The sequence below is a fragment of the Neofelis nebulosa genome, chromosome 1 (genome assembly GCF_028018385.1).
Source record: "Neofelis nebulosa isolate mNeoNeb1 chromosome 1, mNeoNeb1.pri, whole genome shotgun sequence".
Classification (NCBI taxonomy): Eukaryota; Metazoa; Chordata; class Mammalia; order Carnivora; family Felidae; genus Neofelis; species Neofelis nebulosa.
Window position 1 is genome coordinate 236,387,833 of NC_080782.1, and position 14,569 is coordinate 236,402,401.

At 46.6% G+C, this 14,569-nt stretch overlaps 1 protein-coding gene across 2 annotated transcripts in view; it reads left to right on the plus strand.

Moving 5' to 3' along the window:
- The window catches only part of FLT3 (fms related receptor tyrosine kinase 3), a 76,955-nt gene that overhangs the window by 46,844 nt on the left and 15,542 nt on the right, over positions 1 to 14,569 (plus strand). For both annotated transcript variants that reach the window (XM_058688970.1, XM_058688980.1), the window contains 10 exons: positions 2,627 to 2,730; positions 3,479 to 3,590; positions 3,862 to 4,040; positions 5,323 to 5,429; positions 5,517 to 5,649; positions 5,738 to 5,842; positions 8,891 to 9,001; positions 10,246 to 10,399; positions 12,745 to 12,827; positions 13,476 to 13,603. In XM_058688970.1, coding sequence (XP_058544953.1) covers positions 2,627 to 2,730; positions 3,479 to 3,590; positions 3,862 to 4,040; positions 5,323 to 5,429; positions 5,517 to 5,649; positions 5,738 to 5,842; positions 8,891 to 9,001; positions 10,246 to 10,399; positions 12,745 to 12,827; positions 13,476 to 13,603 — 1,216 coding nt within the window. The remainder of the gene's footprint in view (positions 1 to 2,626; positions 2,731 to 3,478; positions 3,591 to 3,861; positions 4,041 to 5,322; positions 5,430 to 5,516; positions 5,650 to 5,737; positions 5,843 to 8,890; positions 9,002 to 10,245; positions 10,400 to 12,744; positions 12,828 to 13,475; positions 13,604 to 14,569) is intronic.

Genomic DNA, 14,569 nt, shown 5'->3' on the forward strand with positions numbered 1-14,569 from the left:
AAAAATTTTTTAAATCTTTATTTATTTTTGAGAGAGAGAGAGAGTGAGAGAGCAAGCTAGGGGCTGAGAGAGGGAGGGAGAGGATCCCAAGCATGCTCTGCCATCAACATAACGCCTGAGGCAGGGTTTGAACTCACAAACCATGAGATCACGGCCTGAGCCAAAGTCAGACACTCAACCGAGAGCCACCCAGGCGCCCCCCACGTGCTCCCTTTAAGAAGCACACACATCTTTCCCTTCTTGGACCACTTAAACTCTGCCTTCCTAAAAGTCTAGAAATCACAGGTAGCTCTATTTACTTTCCTCCCTAGTGTTATAATTTGGCATTCCCCGATCCTTCCGTCACTTCTGTCTCACCAGCCATGTCCTCCTTGTTGCCCAGAAGTAGGTCAGGATACGAAATTCCCCCTTTCTAGTTCAGCCTTCTTGTTAGCAAGGCAAATAAACAACTTGTCAAATGCTCACTTTGATGGGTCAGAGCAATAAATTCCCTCATCGCTACACAAGGTCAGAATGACCCTTTAGCTTTGGAGATCAAGGCACAGAGCACTGGCGTCAGATAAACATGGGCTCAGGAGCTGCTTTAGTGCGTGTTGAATGTTGGGGGTCAACAGGGATTCTGTTCTCTCCTTCATCTTCCATATCCAGCACAGCACCTGCTCGTTCTTTTTTCCTGGTGCCTCTCGGGTTTCCTTTTGCCTCTCCTGTCCCATTTTCCCTACCTCAGACAGCCCTTGCTTTTTCGTACTCTGAATTCTCAAATCTGAACTTTTACTTCTGCTCTCACAGGACTTCCCACACTATACTGGAACCACTCATCACCGTCACCGGCAACGTGAAAATTCTGTGAGAACAGAAACTTACCTTTTCTACCTCACTGGTGTGCCCCTGATTCCTCCAATAAGTAGACTCTACCACTGATAGCAGAACAAGTGAATGAATGAATGTGTGAATGAGTTGCTACAGCTGCCTCCGGACTTCTTTCCAGTAACCTTTTCCTACCACCTAAACTACGATCCCGTTCATCACGTTCCATTCCCGCTCAGGAATCTACAGCATCTTCCCGATTTCCCCGTGAATCTAAATAATGAGGCTTGGGGTGCCTGGGTGGCTCAGGGGGTTAAATACCTAACTCTTGATTTCAGCTCAGGTCATGATCTCATGGTCTGTGAGTTTGAGCCCCGCATCGGGCTCTGCGCTGACAGCATGGAGCCTGCTTGGGATTCTCTGTCTCTCTCTCTCTCTCTCTCTCTCTCTCTCTCTGCCCTTCCCCTGCTTGCAAGCACATGTACTCTCTCAAATAAATAAATAGTCCCACCCCTTACCCATTCAGCCTTTTCTACTACATCTCCCCTTGTGCTCCTGCTCCGGTCAAGAGGCTTTGCCCATTCCTCTCCATTGTGGCCATACGCAATGAGTTCCCATCTCATGTCTTAAGGAAAGCTGTTGCCTCCACTTGGATGCTTTTCTTCTGCCTTCTCATTAAAACAAACCCATCCACAAAGATCTAGCTCAAGTCCTGCCTGCTTCTGTGCAGACCTCTGAACTTTTCTCATCTGTACTGGCCTCTGCCTTCTCTAATCTTCTGTTGGCCTTTAGTTTAATGATTTAACTATTCTACCAATGGAAGTGTTGTCCACCCACCTGGATGATGATGTCTTTGGGAACAGGAACCATATTTTATAGGTCTTTGCATCCTACATAGCTGCTAGTTTAAGCCTGCTTTCCACCCCCTGTGTTCTCCTGTTGACACTTCTATCCTGTCAGTATGTGGTCGTTTCCCCCTTTTTTTCTTTAAGTTGGCTGTATAGAGAGAGAGGTAGCCTAATTAAATAGCTTCCGAACAATCCTTAGATTATCTTATTCTGTTTTAAGGGATTTGTTTTCTATCTCTACAATGCACGAAGGCGTATTCAACAGCTCCTTGATCCCCTATCTCGCCTACACTGTCCAACATGGAGCACCCCATGTACCTGGTAGGCATGTTGGATAATCTCCAAAATCAAGTTTTCCATGTCTAAGTGTATTGAGTGGCTGATGAGCAATCCGCAGAGATGCTTGAGCCACCGGAAGATTTTTGTACAAACTCAGTGGATTTGAGCCTATATCACTGTTAATCGCTATGTGAGTCAAGGGTTGGTTATAGGTCCCGCCTTGGGCCAATGTCAGAGAGCCATCCTTTCAGGAAGCAGGAGCATTACGGTCTCCTCTGCCTATACAGGTTTTTCCATATTTCTGGGAAGTCAGACTAGTCCAGAATGTATAGAAGAGTGGGGGCAGGAACCTTCTTGTCTCTCTTAGGAACCCCAGCCTAGACGAGGGCTTCTCAGCCCTTAACGTGCATATGAATCACATGGAGATCATCTTAAAATGCAGACTCTCAGTAGGTTTGGGGTGGGACTTAAAATTTTGTATTTCAGACAAGCTCTTAGATAATACCAATGCTGATGTTGCTTGGCTGTGGACCACACCACACTTAGATTAACAAGGGCCTGGCATACAGACACCTGTCCACGGGACTTTAGGGAGTGAGAGTCTCGAGAAAGACGTCCATGCACGCTGACATTCATTTCAGCATCTCCTGTAAGAATCTGGCTAAGTGTATCTTTAATTCTTTTTCAAACAGCATATCTAAGTTCTGCAACCATAAACACCAGCCAGGAGAATACATATTTCATGCAGAAAACGATGATGCCGAATTCACGAAAATGTTCACGCTGAACATAAGAAGTAAGTTAAATTGTCAAGAAATTTCACTTTAATCTTATCACTGCTTACTTGTGTATTAACTATGACCAGAAAGAGCTAAGTAAAGGCTTAGAAGGGATGCCATAAGCTATTGTTATATACTGAAGTATGTTGAAATTTTATTTCAAATCTACTGGCTTTGTTTACAGATAGATAGATGATAGATAGATAGATAGATAGATAGATAGATAGATAGATAATTGTTCTGTGTTCATCTTTGAGGCTAAGATACCTTCTCCCATGTCCTCTCTGAATGTACTTTCTTGTGGTCTCTTATTGACTTTGGTACTTTGAAAGGTCATGTGAAGGAACAGCTTAAAGTCCTATTACCTGACATTTATTTGTTTTGGTAATTTTTGTTCCTTTGGCCCATGAAAAGATGCGAGTACATTTCACTGGACTTTTTATAGATGTTTCTCTCCTGAAGCTAAGAATCGTTTTGATTCTTGGAGGTAGAGAGATGAGCACATCTCAGCCGTCTACAGGAGGGGCCTGGCGGTGGGAAAGTAGTGTTTTGCACATGGGTGGTAGGGCTGTTTGGACAGAAAGTTCCACCCAAGGGGCAAAAAAAGGGAATAACCAGAGGTCTTGAGTCATCCTGCATATGAGACACCTTCCCAGACGCACAAACTGCTTGGAGTAGATGGGCAACCTAGATGAAGCGAACGCTGAGGCCATTTCTGGAAAGTACCATACCACGTGAGCTTATTTTACATGTTCTTCTCTACAGGGAAACCTCAGGTGGTAGTCGATGGATCATCAGCAAGTCAGGCTTCTTGCTCCTCTGATGGGTACCCATTACCATCTTGGATCTGGAAGAAGTGTTCAGACAAGTCTCCCAAGTAATGAGGACATTGGTATCTCTTATGTTGGAAGAACATAAAACTCATACTCTCTCTGGCATATTGACGCTTGCTCGTGAATACGATTTAAGAAGAAGGGATGCAGTATTTAAAATGCTTACCTTCTGAGTCAGCTATAATTCTAAATGGTCACAGATTGTCTCTGACAACTTTCAACCAAGAAATCTCTTTTAAAGCTCACTAGACAAACCCTAACTTCCAATCTGACGCTAGGCCCCGCCTGTCTAACTTCCCTGCCATTTCTTTTCAGCTGCACAGAGGAAATCACAGAAGGAATTTGGAATAAAACGGCTAACAGAAAAGTGTTTGGACAATGGGTATCAAGCAGTACTCTTAACATGAGTGAGGCCGTAAAAGGATTCCTGGTGAAGTGCTGTGCATACAATTCCCTTGGCACATCTTGTGAAACAATCCTTTTAAACTCATCAGGTACACAGCAGGTGCTCTTGTAAGGAACCACCTTCAGGAATTCCCCACTAGAAGTTAGTCCCTGTTGTTGGCTTTTATTTGGGGAATTTTCCAAAAGCGTACAGGTTCAGGTGTGACACAAGTCTTTCTTGAGTCAGGCAAGAATCCCCCACTGAACATAGGCTGTTTTGTAATTTAGGGGCAGAGGGACTTCTCCTTACGTTATTATGACTCATGAGTTATAGTGATGTAGGTAGAACCATAAACCCCCAGGATGGGAAGTATCTACCAAAAGATCCAACTCTAGAGAAACCGATGTAGTGATTTGGGGTCTCTCCCATTTTCCCTTTTGATGAATCTCTTTATGTTCCTTTAGCCTGCTGTTTTATAATTTCTAGTTTGTTTTTTACAACCCTTCTAACCTAAGCAAGTCTGAAACCTGCCTGCCTACACGTAGTTTAAAATCACCAGCATCCCAAAACTAACTTCCCATGCATACGATACCTTCGTACAGAAAACACAAACTTCTTTTATTTTATTTTATTTTATTTTATTTTATTTTATTCTTCAAAAACATTTTTTAAACACTTATTTATTTTTGAGAGACAGAGCGAGACAGACCACGAGTATAGGAGGGGTGGTGGGCAGGGGTGTGGGGGGTTGGTGGTGGGGCACAGAATCCAAAGCAGGCTCCGGGCTCTGAGCTGTCGGCACAAAGCCCGATGCCGGGCTCGAACTCACAGACCGCGAGATCACGACCTGGGCTGAAGTCAGACGCTTAACCGACTGAGCCACCCAGGCGCCCTTATTTTATTGTATCCTTAAAGTTTATTTATTTATTTTGAGAGAGAAAGAGGGAGAATGCATGATGGGGGGAAGGGGCAGAGAGAGAGGGAGAGAGAATCCCAAGCAGGCTCTGCACTGTCAGCACTGAGCCCGACATGGTGCTGTGCGATCGATCTGAGCCGAAACCAAGAGCCAGATACTTAACCAATGGAGCCACCCAGGTGCCCCCTAACTTCTTTCTTTTAATGTCTGACCTGAATATCCCGTGGGTTTAAACAGATGTGATTGGTATAACCCTAGTACGTGATCTTTAAGAATGGGATTGAAATCACTCAAAATTTTCTAGGAAGGGAACTTGTCCTTTACAGGGACATTGCCCGATTTTCCGTGGGGGAGGCAAGTATTTGTCAGGTGCTTGTAAGGACCGCAAATGATGGCTTCTCAAACAGGATGTGCGAAGATCCAGTGAGCTTCCACTCCATCCAGTTCACTGCTCAGTGATTCTCTTTCCTTTCAGTGCCCTTCGCCTTCATCCAAGACAACATCTTGTTCTATGCGACCCTTGGGCTTTGTCTTCCCTTCATCGCTGTTCTAACCGTGCTCATCCGTCACAAGTACAAAAAGGTAAACGCAAAGGTAAAAATCCATCCCTGTTTCCTATTTCTGAGGAACTGCCTGTTGCTAATGGTCCCCTTATTTTCATCTCTGAAGCAATTTAGGTACGAAAGCCAGCTGCAAATGGTACAGGTGACCGGCTCTTTGGATAACGAGTACTTCTACGTCGACTTCAGAGAATATGAATATGATCTCAAGTGGGAGTTTCCAAGAGAAAACTTAGAATTTGGTGAGAATCCAATGGTCCAAATGTTTCCACAGCGTTTCCGTTCTGTTGGAAAGTCTCTAACGTGCCCTCGCCCACCGTTATCTTGCAGGGAAGGTACTGGGATCAGGTGCTTTTGGAAAAGTGATGAACGCGACAGCTTACGGAATTAGTAAAACGGGAGTCTCAATCCAGGTGGCAGTCAAAATGCTGAAAGGTACAGTAAGGCGGAACGGTGCCCACAAAGGTGTGCAAAAATGGGAGGCATCGTCTCCCGCCTCCTCTTCTCCTCGTCTGCAGCATTTTTCCGGTGACCGCGTGCCACACTTTCAAGGCTAAGAGGGGACTGGGCTGGGGTTGGTGTCAATCAAGTCGTGAGTATAAAATCCAAGTCACGAATGCAAAAGTCCACCTCTTCTTCCTCTTCTGGCTTTGTGAGGTGTTTCCAGCTTCAATGTTAGGGGGTACTGTTATTACGGGCAGATGTTGTTTCTTACATTGTGACACAGACTCTGGGCAGAAGAACCAACTGAAGCCCTCTGCATTCTCACTTCCCACTTGTGTCTCCCCCGCCATCCCTCCCCCTAGCGTCCTTGGCTCAGCAAGAGCCCTCTGGTTGGCTTTTGCTGCCGCGATCAGCAACCTCCAACAAACGAAGTCTCACGGGCCTCTTTCCTCCTCCCAGTCCGACTGCCTCACAGTCCTTTGCTGGCTCCCCGTCTTCCACCAACTGTTGATGAAGGCTTGCCTCCTTCCTTTGCACCGTGCATGCTCACTACAGGCTACCTCAGTGTCCCCCCCCCGCCCCCTTCCCCGCCGTGGCTCTAATCTAGGTACCAAGGGTTCTCACAATTGCTCTCCCTTCTGAGCCTCAGGTTATGTCCAAATGCCTGAGCATCTCAAAAGGTTCTCTAATTCGAACTGAACTCCTCCAACCGTGGCCCTCCATCAACGCTCCCGCTCAGTGATTGGTGCCGAGGGCCAACGACTGGCCAATGACTTGCCCACAGTTGGGCAAACCGGAAACCGAGGCCGCATCCTTGAAACCGGGTCCGTTCTAGCACCCCACAGGCTGTCGCTGCCTGGTATCCTGCCCCGTGTTCCTTGAACCCACCCTCTTCTCACCTCCCTACCACCCCGGGCCAAACCTCTCTCTCCAGAATGGCTGCAGCGGCCCTCCAGGCAGGCCCTACGGGCTCCTTCTGGATTCTCAGTGTTGAGGCCCAAGTGCCGGTTATGGAATGCAAAGCAGACCGGTTTCCCCACTTAGCACTTCCCGGTGCTTCGGATTACTCCCGAAGGAGTCTCCACAGCCCTGCAGCAGCATCTGGCTGCCCTTCTCCCCACCTCACCCTCCCCACCTCACGCTCACTGGGAGGCTGCCTGCTTTCGGTTCCTCCAGAGCGCCGTGCTCCCTCCCATCCCAGGGCCTGTGTGCAGGCTGATCCCTCTGCCCACCCTTCCCCTTTCACGTGGTTCTCTCCCACTCCTCCTTTAGATCTCAGCAGAAATATCACTTCCTCAGAGAAGCCTTCTCTCACACCACAGAGATCAAGTTCCTTGCTGTAAGTTAGCTCTCCGTAGGCCTTCTTCCTCATGCAATGTATCACAGTGGGGATGACATATTTGCTTAATTGCTCCATTAATGTCTCATCTGCCACATTGGTCCGTAAGGCGCGTGAGGGCCAAGGTTGTATCTGTTCTGCTGTGTTTTCTTTTACTTGGATCTTTGCCCGTTCTGTTACTTCAGCGTGGAATGTTCTCCCTCCCTTCCCACTGTGAAGTCGCCTGGTTATCTCTTACCTTACCTCAGGCATTCGGGGTCCGCTTCCACCCCCCTCCGAGGCTCGGTTAGGCGTCCCTCTTGTGTGACCCCACAGCCCCCTTCTATTCATTTGCCACTTTGCATTTACCACACTGGGTTGTAATTGTTTATTTACTCGTCTCCCTTTTTCAGGAGACTCTAAACTCCAAGAAGACAGGGGCTGTGTCTTTTGGCTATCATTCCTTCCCCCATCGCTTGGCACATCGCCTCATACACAGCAGGCATTCAATAAATACTTGTTCGAGGGGTGAATGAGTGAATGAATGGGTAAGAATGAATGAAAGTCAGGTCACGGGGTATGAAAGTGCTCTGGCAAAGTTAAGCACACCATAAAAGATATTATTTTGGTCGTGACGGGCAAGACATGGGGATTTGAAAGCTACGGATCCCTATAAAACATGAAGCAGAAGACACAAGGTACCAGGGGATCCCAGTGCTCACAGCGGAGAATCTCACTCCCACTCCCAGTGAGAGAACCCCGACAGCTCACTAAATCAAAATGGATGGCATCAGTGCTCTGGAAAAGCTACCGTACAGGCTAGGATGTCTCCCAAGACAAAGCAATGACACCTGGAAATACCTAGTCAACTCTTCACTGAATGCAAAGAAAAGTTACCGCGTCTATAGGAAAGAAGGTGTTACCAGTGGAGTGGGTGCCTGGTGCCTGATACCTGGAGAGGGAAGTCTAAAGACCCTGCCCCTGCTTCTAGGGCTCCAGCACTCTCCCGGGCAGGGGTGCCCCAACCAACCCGGGCACATCAGTCTCATTGACGTGAGACCTGGGAGTTTATCAGTAACTACCCTTACGCTATGCTTCTAAGCAAGATTATGAGGATAATTTGCCGAGCTATCTAGACTTATCTCCAGGGGGAGAATGCGTTGTCCAATGGATGCATTCTAGCCTATTTGGTAGCTCTCATGATCAGCTAACGAGTCTCTCGAGAACTTGGTTAGTGGGAACTGGTCTCTTTGACCTTCTCACCATTGGACCTGTTGACACATACAAGGTTTTAGACCTGAGGACCGTGAACTGGAGCCAGCCACCCTTGCCGACATTCCTGTCCTGTCTCTCCACGCCCAACAAATCCAAGAGTCAAAACAACGAAAAGAAGTTACGTTTCTCCCTTCAGCATACTTCCGAACTTTTTCATGTATTTTGTTTTGTTGTATTTCGATTTTTCGAGGGTCCACTAGAAAGATTTCTATTTTTGGTGGGTAGAGGAACGTCCAGGGGAAAGGCTCATTATTAGGCTCAACTTTTATAACGCAGTCTTTGAAACTCTGTCTTCAACACAAGCTCTTATTACTAACAATCGCGGACCGTCTGACGCAGTACGATTTTTCGTGCCAATTCGAACTGGAGAAAGTTTTCGTTTATTATGTGACCTAAAATACCTATTTTTCTTTAGCCTTACATTCTGTACGCTTTTCCGTTGACAGAAAAAGCAGACAGTTCCGAAAGAGAGGCTCTCATGTCCGAACTCAAAATGATGAGTCACCTGGGAAACCATGAGAATATCGTAAATCTGCTGGGGGCCTGCACGCTGTCAGGTAATCAGTTCCTATTAAAAACATCTCACCAAAAATATTTCAGCTTGAAGACCCAGAGGACACCTGTTCCCATTTTCTCCTCTTTCCTCAGTCACAGTGTGGGTCCCCAAGCCCAAGGGGAATTAGACGTTGAACCCTCTGAAGTCAGATAGGTCAGTATGGAGAAGGCCTCTCTGTAGGGGGAGACGCCGCATAATTTTCACCTATTCGAAAACAGCAACAGCGCTGCGGGTATCTCATTCCACTTGCTCAGATGGAGCTTCTCCCCCGGCCGTGAAACTGGCCTAAACGCAGTGGCGAGAATGGCCGCAGAGCCTGGCCACTGCCCTGTTTGGGCGGCTTCAAATAAAGCACAGCCAAGGCAGGCTTTCAGACTTCGTTTTCCCAGAACTCAACAGAGCATGCGCTCTGATTCACTTATGCTTAGAGATACCCGAAGGACGGGAGGCACCTGCGTGGCTCCGTCGGGTAAGTGTCCAACTCTCGATTTTGGCTCAGGCCACGATCTCACGGTTCGTGGGATCGAGCCCCGCATCGGGCTCCACACTGAGCGTGGAGCCTGCTTGGGATTCTCTCTCTCTCCCTTTCTCTCTGCCCCTCCCCTGCACATGCTTTCTCTCTCTGTCTCTCAAAATAAAGAAATAAGCATTAAAAAAAGAAAAGAAATGCCTGAAGGATGTGCTCAAGCATCCTTCCTTCTGGGACCGGGACCAAAAAATGGGAAACAGAGAAAATGGATCTGAGAGGATGCCTGTGATGTATTTCTCCCTCCTCAGGCAAATGGCAAATCGGCATATATTTGCCAAGTGCCCACAGTGCAGCTGGCATATTATTCCCAGTTGCGAACTGGAGAATCCAAGTGGCCGGTAGTTATTGACGAGGCAACAGGTGCAGTTAGCACCCACGCAGAAGGCAAGACGATACCGCGTTCCAAAGAAGTTAGAGCAAAAAGCTGGAATTGAATTGTGCGGGAAGAGATAAGCTCAGGGGTGCTGGCTGGCTCAGTCGGTGGAGCCGATCAAGTGTGACTTGATCTCGGGGTTGTGAGTTCGAGTCCCACGTTGGGTATAGAGATTACTTTAAAAAAAAAATTTTTTTTAAAAAGAAGAAGAGATAAGCTCAAAGTTGTACTCCCAAAGTCAGGGGAGAAGTAGGCTCTCTTAGATTATGTTGTCTGCCACACAGACATCTGAAAAAGTTATTTGGTATTTGTATGCCTGTAATGAAAACTCTCACTATTTCAGGACCAGTTTACTTGATTTTTGAATACTGTTGCTATGGTGATCTTCTCAACTACCTAAGAAATAAGAGAGAAAAATTTCACAGGACGTGGACGGAGATTTTCAAGGAGCACAATTTCAGTTTTTACCCCGCTTTCCAATCATACCCAAATTCCAGGTAAGAGACGGGGTCAAGGTTTCACAATTATATGTCGTAGAACACAGACAAAATATGATGGTTAAACACCCCCCACTGGCCAGTCTCTGAAGGCCGTAGTCCAGCATTGTGTGCTCTGTGGGTTCTAAGATCTAGAAAGGCCACATATCTTTGCTATAGTTTTCTCTGCTGATTGGAACAATGAGACCTTTCGCTTTCCCGTGGTGCAGGGACTGTAGCTGTCTCCGTCCACCTGTGCCGGAATCACACCCCTGGACCCAGGCTCAGTTTTGGGAAGAGTGCATTATTCTGTCTTTCAGGTCTGCTGGATGACATGTAGATCCCAGTTGAAAGAATGAATGCTTTTTCCAAAGCCCTCCACGTACTTATTGAGAGTAGTTCAGGTCTTGGGACTTTTGCTCTGAACTCATAAATTGGATTTTCAAAAATTAGAACGGATCAGTTGACGTACTGTGATGGGGGCAAAATTAAGAAGCGGTAACATTTGTCCCTGTGCCCCCCGTTGTATATTCTGCCATCCATGGGGAGCCTGTGTGATTCTCAGTCCTGTTGAGATTTCTTGTTGTGGTGTGTATAAACGAGGGCTATAGGAGTTTGGTGATCCTTTGGTCCTCATCCTTGGGAATTTCTTGCTAATTACTTGAACATCGTGTAACACCTTTCTCTGAGCCGTTCTTCATAGAATGATTCCTCAGTCCACAGTGCATCCCTGTTTCCTTGCCATATGCGGAATCTCCCTTATTCTAAAGGCACAATCGTTAGAGACTTTTGTCTTTACTGCGCGACTTTTGAAGGGTGCGTTTGAGATTCCAGCCTTGATTTCTTTTAATGTTTTTTTGTTTTTTGTTTTGTTTTTTTTTTTTAATTTTTGGGACAGAGAGAGACAGAGCATGAACGGGGGAGGGGCAGAGAGAGAGGGAGACACAGAATCGGAAACAGGCTCCAGGCTCCGAGCCATCAGCCCAGAGCCTGACGCGGGGCTCGAACTCACGGACCGCGAGATCGTGACCTGGCTGAAGTCGGACGCTTAACCGACTGCGCCACCCAGGCGCCCCCCAGCCTTGATTTCTAAGTGTGTAGCTTTCAGTGCACACCTTTGGCCTTCTAAGGTCTGAGACGGAGACCTAGCATCTTAAAGCCGGGAGGCCTCATGGAGATCCCCAGGGGCGTCTTTGTACGCTTGCCCTTAACCGATTGATACCCGTCACCCCAATCTTGTCTTCCACACTCGTTTCTCAGTTCATATTCGAAAACTGAGAAAATTCCATAATCTCATCTGTATTCTAGAATAGAGTCTCTTAATGAGTCGGATGTGTGTGATCAGCACTCCATGGTTAGTAACAAGTAATGCTGCTCAACAGGGCCTTTGATTCATTCTGGTCACTGGGATATTAAATCCACTGAAGCAATTTAGGGACATTTGTGGTCTGAAAGGATGCCATTTTCCAAAGATAGGGATATTGTAAATTGGGGTGAAATTGTACGCAGGAATAAATGGCATCCTTGTATACAATGTGCACAGAATTCCTCAGTGAAGAATTTTACATTATAACCGTAAAAGAGATTATCGATGTTACTATTTATTAATTTCATGGGAAAGGGAAATGAGCTTTATTTACAAAGACCAACTTGAGGACAGAAGGATGGTAAAACACTTAGAAGTCTTTATGGAAGATCCGTATTACATGAGTTTTTGTAGGGAAAGTGAGCTTTAACATTTTTTTTTTTTTACATGTATTTATTTTTGAGAAACAGAGTGAGACAAAGCATGAGCAGGGGAGGGGCAGAGAGAGAAGGAGACACAGACTCCAAAGCAGGCTCCAGGCTCCAAGCTGTCAGCACAGAGCCCGGCGCAGGGCTCGAACCCACGAACCGCGAGATCATGACATGAGCTGAAGTTGGACGCTCAACCGACTGAGCCACCCAGGCACGCCAGGGAAAGTGAGCTTTTAGAAACAGAAGAGGCCTGAGTCCTAATTGTACGTTTTGTTAGCTTCGTGATTTCAGCAAATCACATTTATCTCACCAAGTCTTTTGTCAAATGTGACTCTCACACCCAGCTTGTCGCGTTGTGGCAAGGACCGACTGAGGTCCTCTTTGAACTGTAAGGACGTTATACAGAGAGTGGGGATCACTCCTCTCCTAGTGAGACTTGCCAAGCCCAATTAATTCCACACGTGTTTTTAACGCCCACGTGCGCCAAAAATGGACCAATGGATGCTGTGCTTTTTGTTTAAAAGCCCATTTATAACTGGAACTCATTTCTTTGATGAATTGTAATTTTTTTAAATATAATGTCTACTCAGAAGAAGAACATAAATAACGAAATAATTTTTTTTTAATAGCATGCCTGGTTCAAGAGAAGTTCAGATACGCCAGGACTTGGATCACATCTCAGGGTTCAACGGGAACTCATTTCAATCTGAAGGTAATATTTTATTGTAATTAGTAGCACCTTACGACAGAAACGGATACAGGAATTCTGTTAGCTATTTTTTTAAACGTTTGTAAACGCGAAACACGATTTTCTTTGCTAATGTCATTTGTAGGCTTTATTAATGCATATTTGCTCTAAAGGTGGTGAAAAGCCAATGGTTCGTATATTGTGCATTTTACGTCAGTATGCAGCTAATAAACACTGAGGGCTATCTTATTTGGTCAGGTGGTTCTTTTTAAAGTCATACATTTATTAGGGCCACCGAGTACTGATAAGTGGAAAAATGACGAGTTCTGGAATCAGACAGAAGTTGGGTCGACCTTGGGGTTCCTTCACTTCCTGGCTGGAAGACTGGATGAATTATGTCACCATCTGAGCCACAACTTTGTCATCTGTCAAGTAGGCCCAATAATGCTTTTCTCGTAGGACCGGCAGAAGGATTAAATGGGACAACAGTAAAATGAGGCACAGCTTCTGGCATAAATGGGTTAGCCCCAACGCCACCAGAGACGTGCGGTGATAGCTTCTTTCTGCAGTCTGGGTGCCCCAGCTCACTGTGACTCTAATAACTGCCCGTGGAGCTTTACTGGGACAACTTCATAGACTCTGGAAAACATGAGGACCCGTTCTGTCTTACAGATGAAATCGAATATGAAAACCAAAAGAGGCTGGAAGAAGAAGAGGACTTGAACGTGCTGACATTTGAAGATCTTCTCTGCTTCGCCTATCAAGTTGCCAAGGGAATGGAATTTCTGGAATTTAAGTCGGTAAGCGCCTTGTGAAGAAGAAACTAACGGCAGCAAGATAATCTGGGAAATGAGATGTGCTTTCCCTTTCTTTTCTGGTTTGTTTTAACTTGTATCCCTTAAAGTCTCGCCCCTCCCCACACCCAGCCACCACACCCTTCGCTGTGGGAGCCGCCTAGATGCTTCTTCCCACCAGCTCTTGACGAATTACAGTTATGAAGGCCCCGGGATCCCTTATTAGATAACGGTTATCACAGCCCTGCCAGGCTGTCCAAAGTCCCCTGAAACTTCCAGATAGGCGGTCAAAGCGAGGTGTACAGAGTCAGTCCTTCCTTGGACGGTCAGTTCAGGTTGTTCAGGCATTTGGCCCTGGGTAAATGGAGGCTCAAATACCATGCGCCGTGCTTGTGGGGCCAGCCCGTCCCCCACTCTGCCCACCTCCGCCTTTGCCTTCTCTGCAGTGCCCTGCTGCGGGCCAGCACCGTTCCTGGGCCCTCCCGGCTTCCTCTGCCGCTAATCCCGGATCCAGGCCGTGGATCCTGCCACAAACCACGGTTTCTATCTCCACTTTGCATTCTTTCTGCAACCGGCTTTCAGTCCTGTTCTCTGACATTTCAAATGTCTCCTGCCTGTAAGCAGATGAAAGCCATTCCTCTGGCTCCTTTCTGTCCTTGCCGTCTTGTCCTTCGTCTCTGCCGAAGGCCACCTTACCTTCTATTTCCCAAACTCTTCCCTCCTCTTTTCCCTTTGAATTTTCATTCTCTTTCTCCCTCTCTCCGCCACATCCCTCCTCTTGCCTCCTCTCGCCCTGAATTTGGAGAGAAGGCTTTCAACTGTATTTTTTTCTTTAAAAAAATTACTTTCTGGGGCTGTGGGGAAGAGGGGAAAGTGGGCGATGGGCACTGAGGAGGGCGCTTGTACGTAAGCGACGAACCACGGGAACCTACCCCAAAAACCAAGAGCACACTTTACGTACTGTATGTTAGA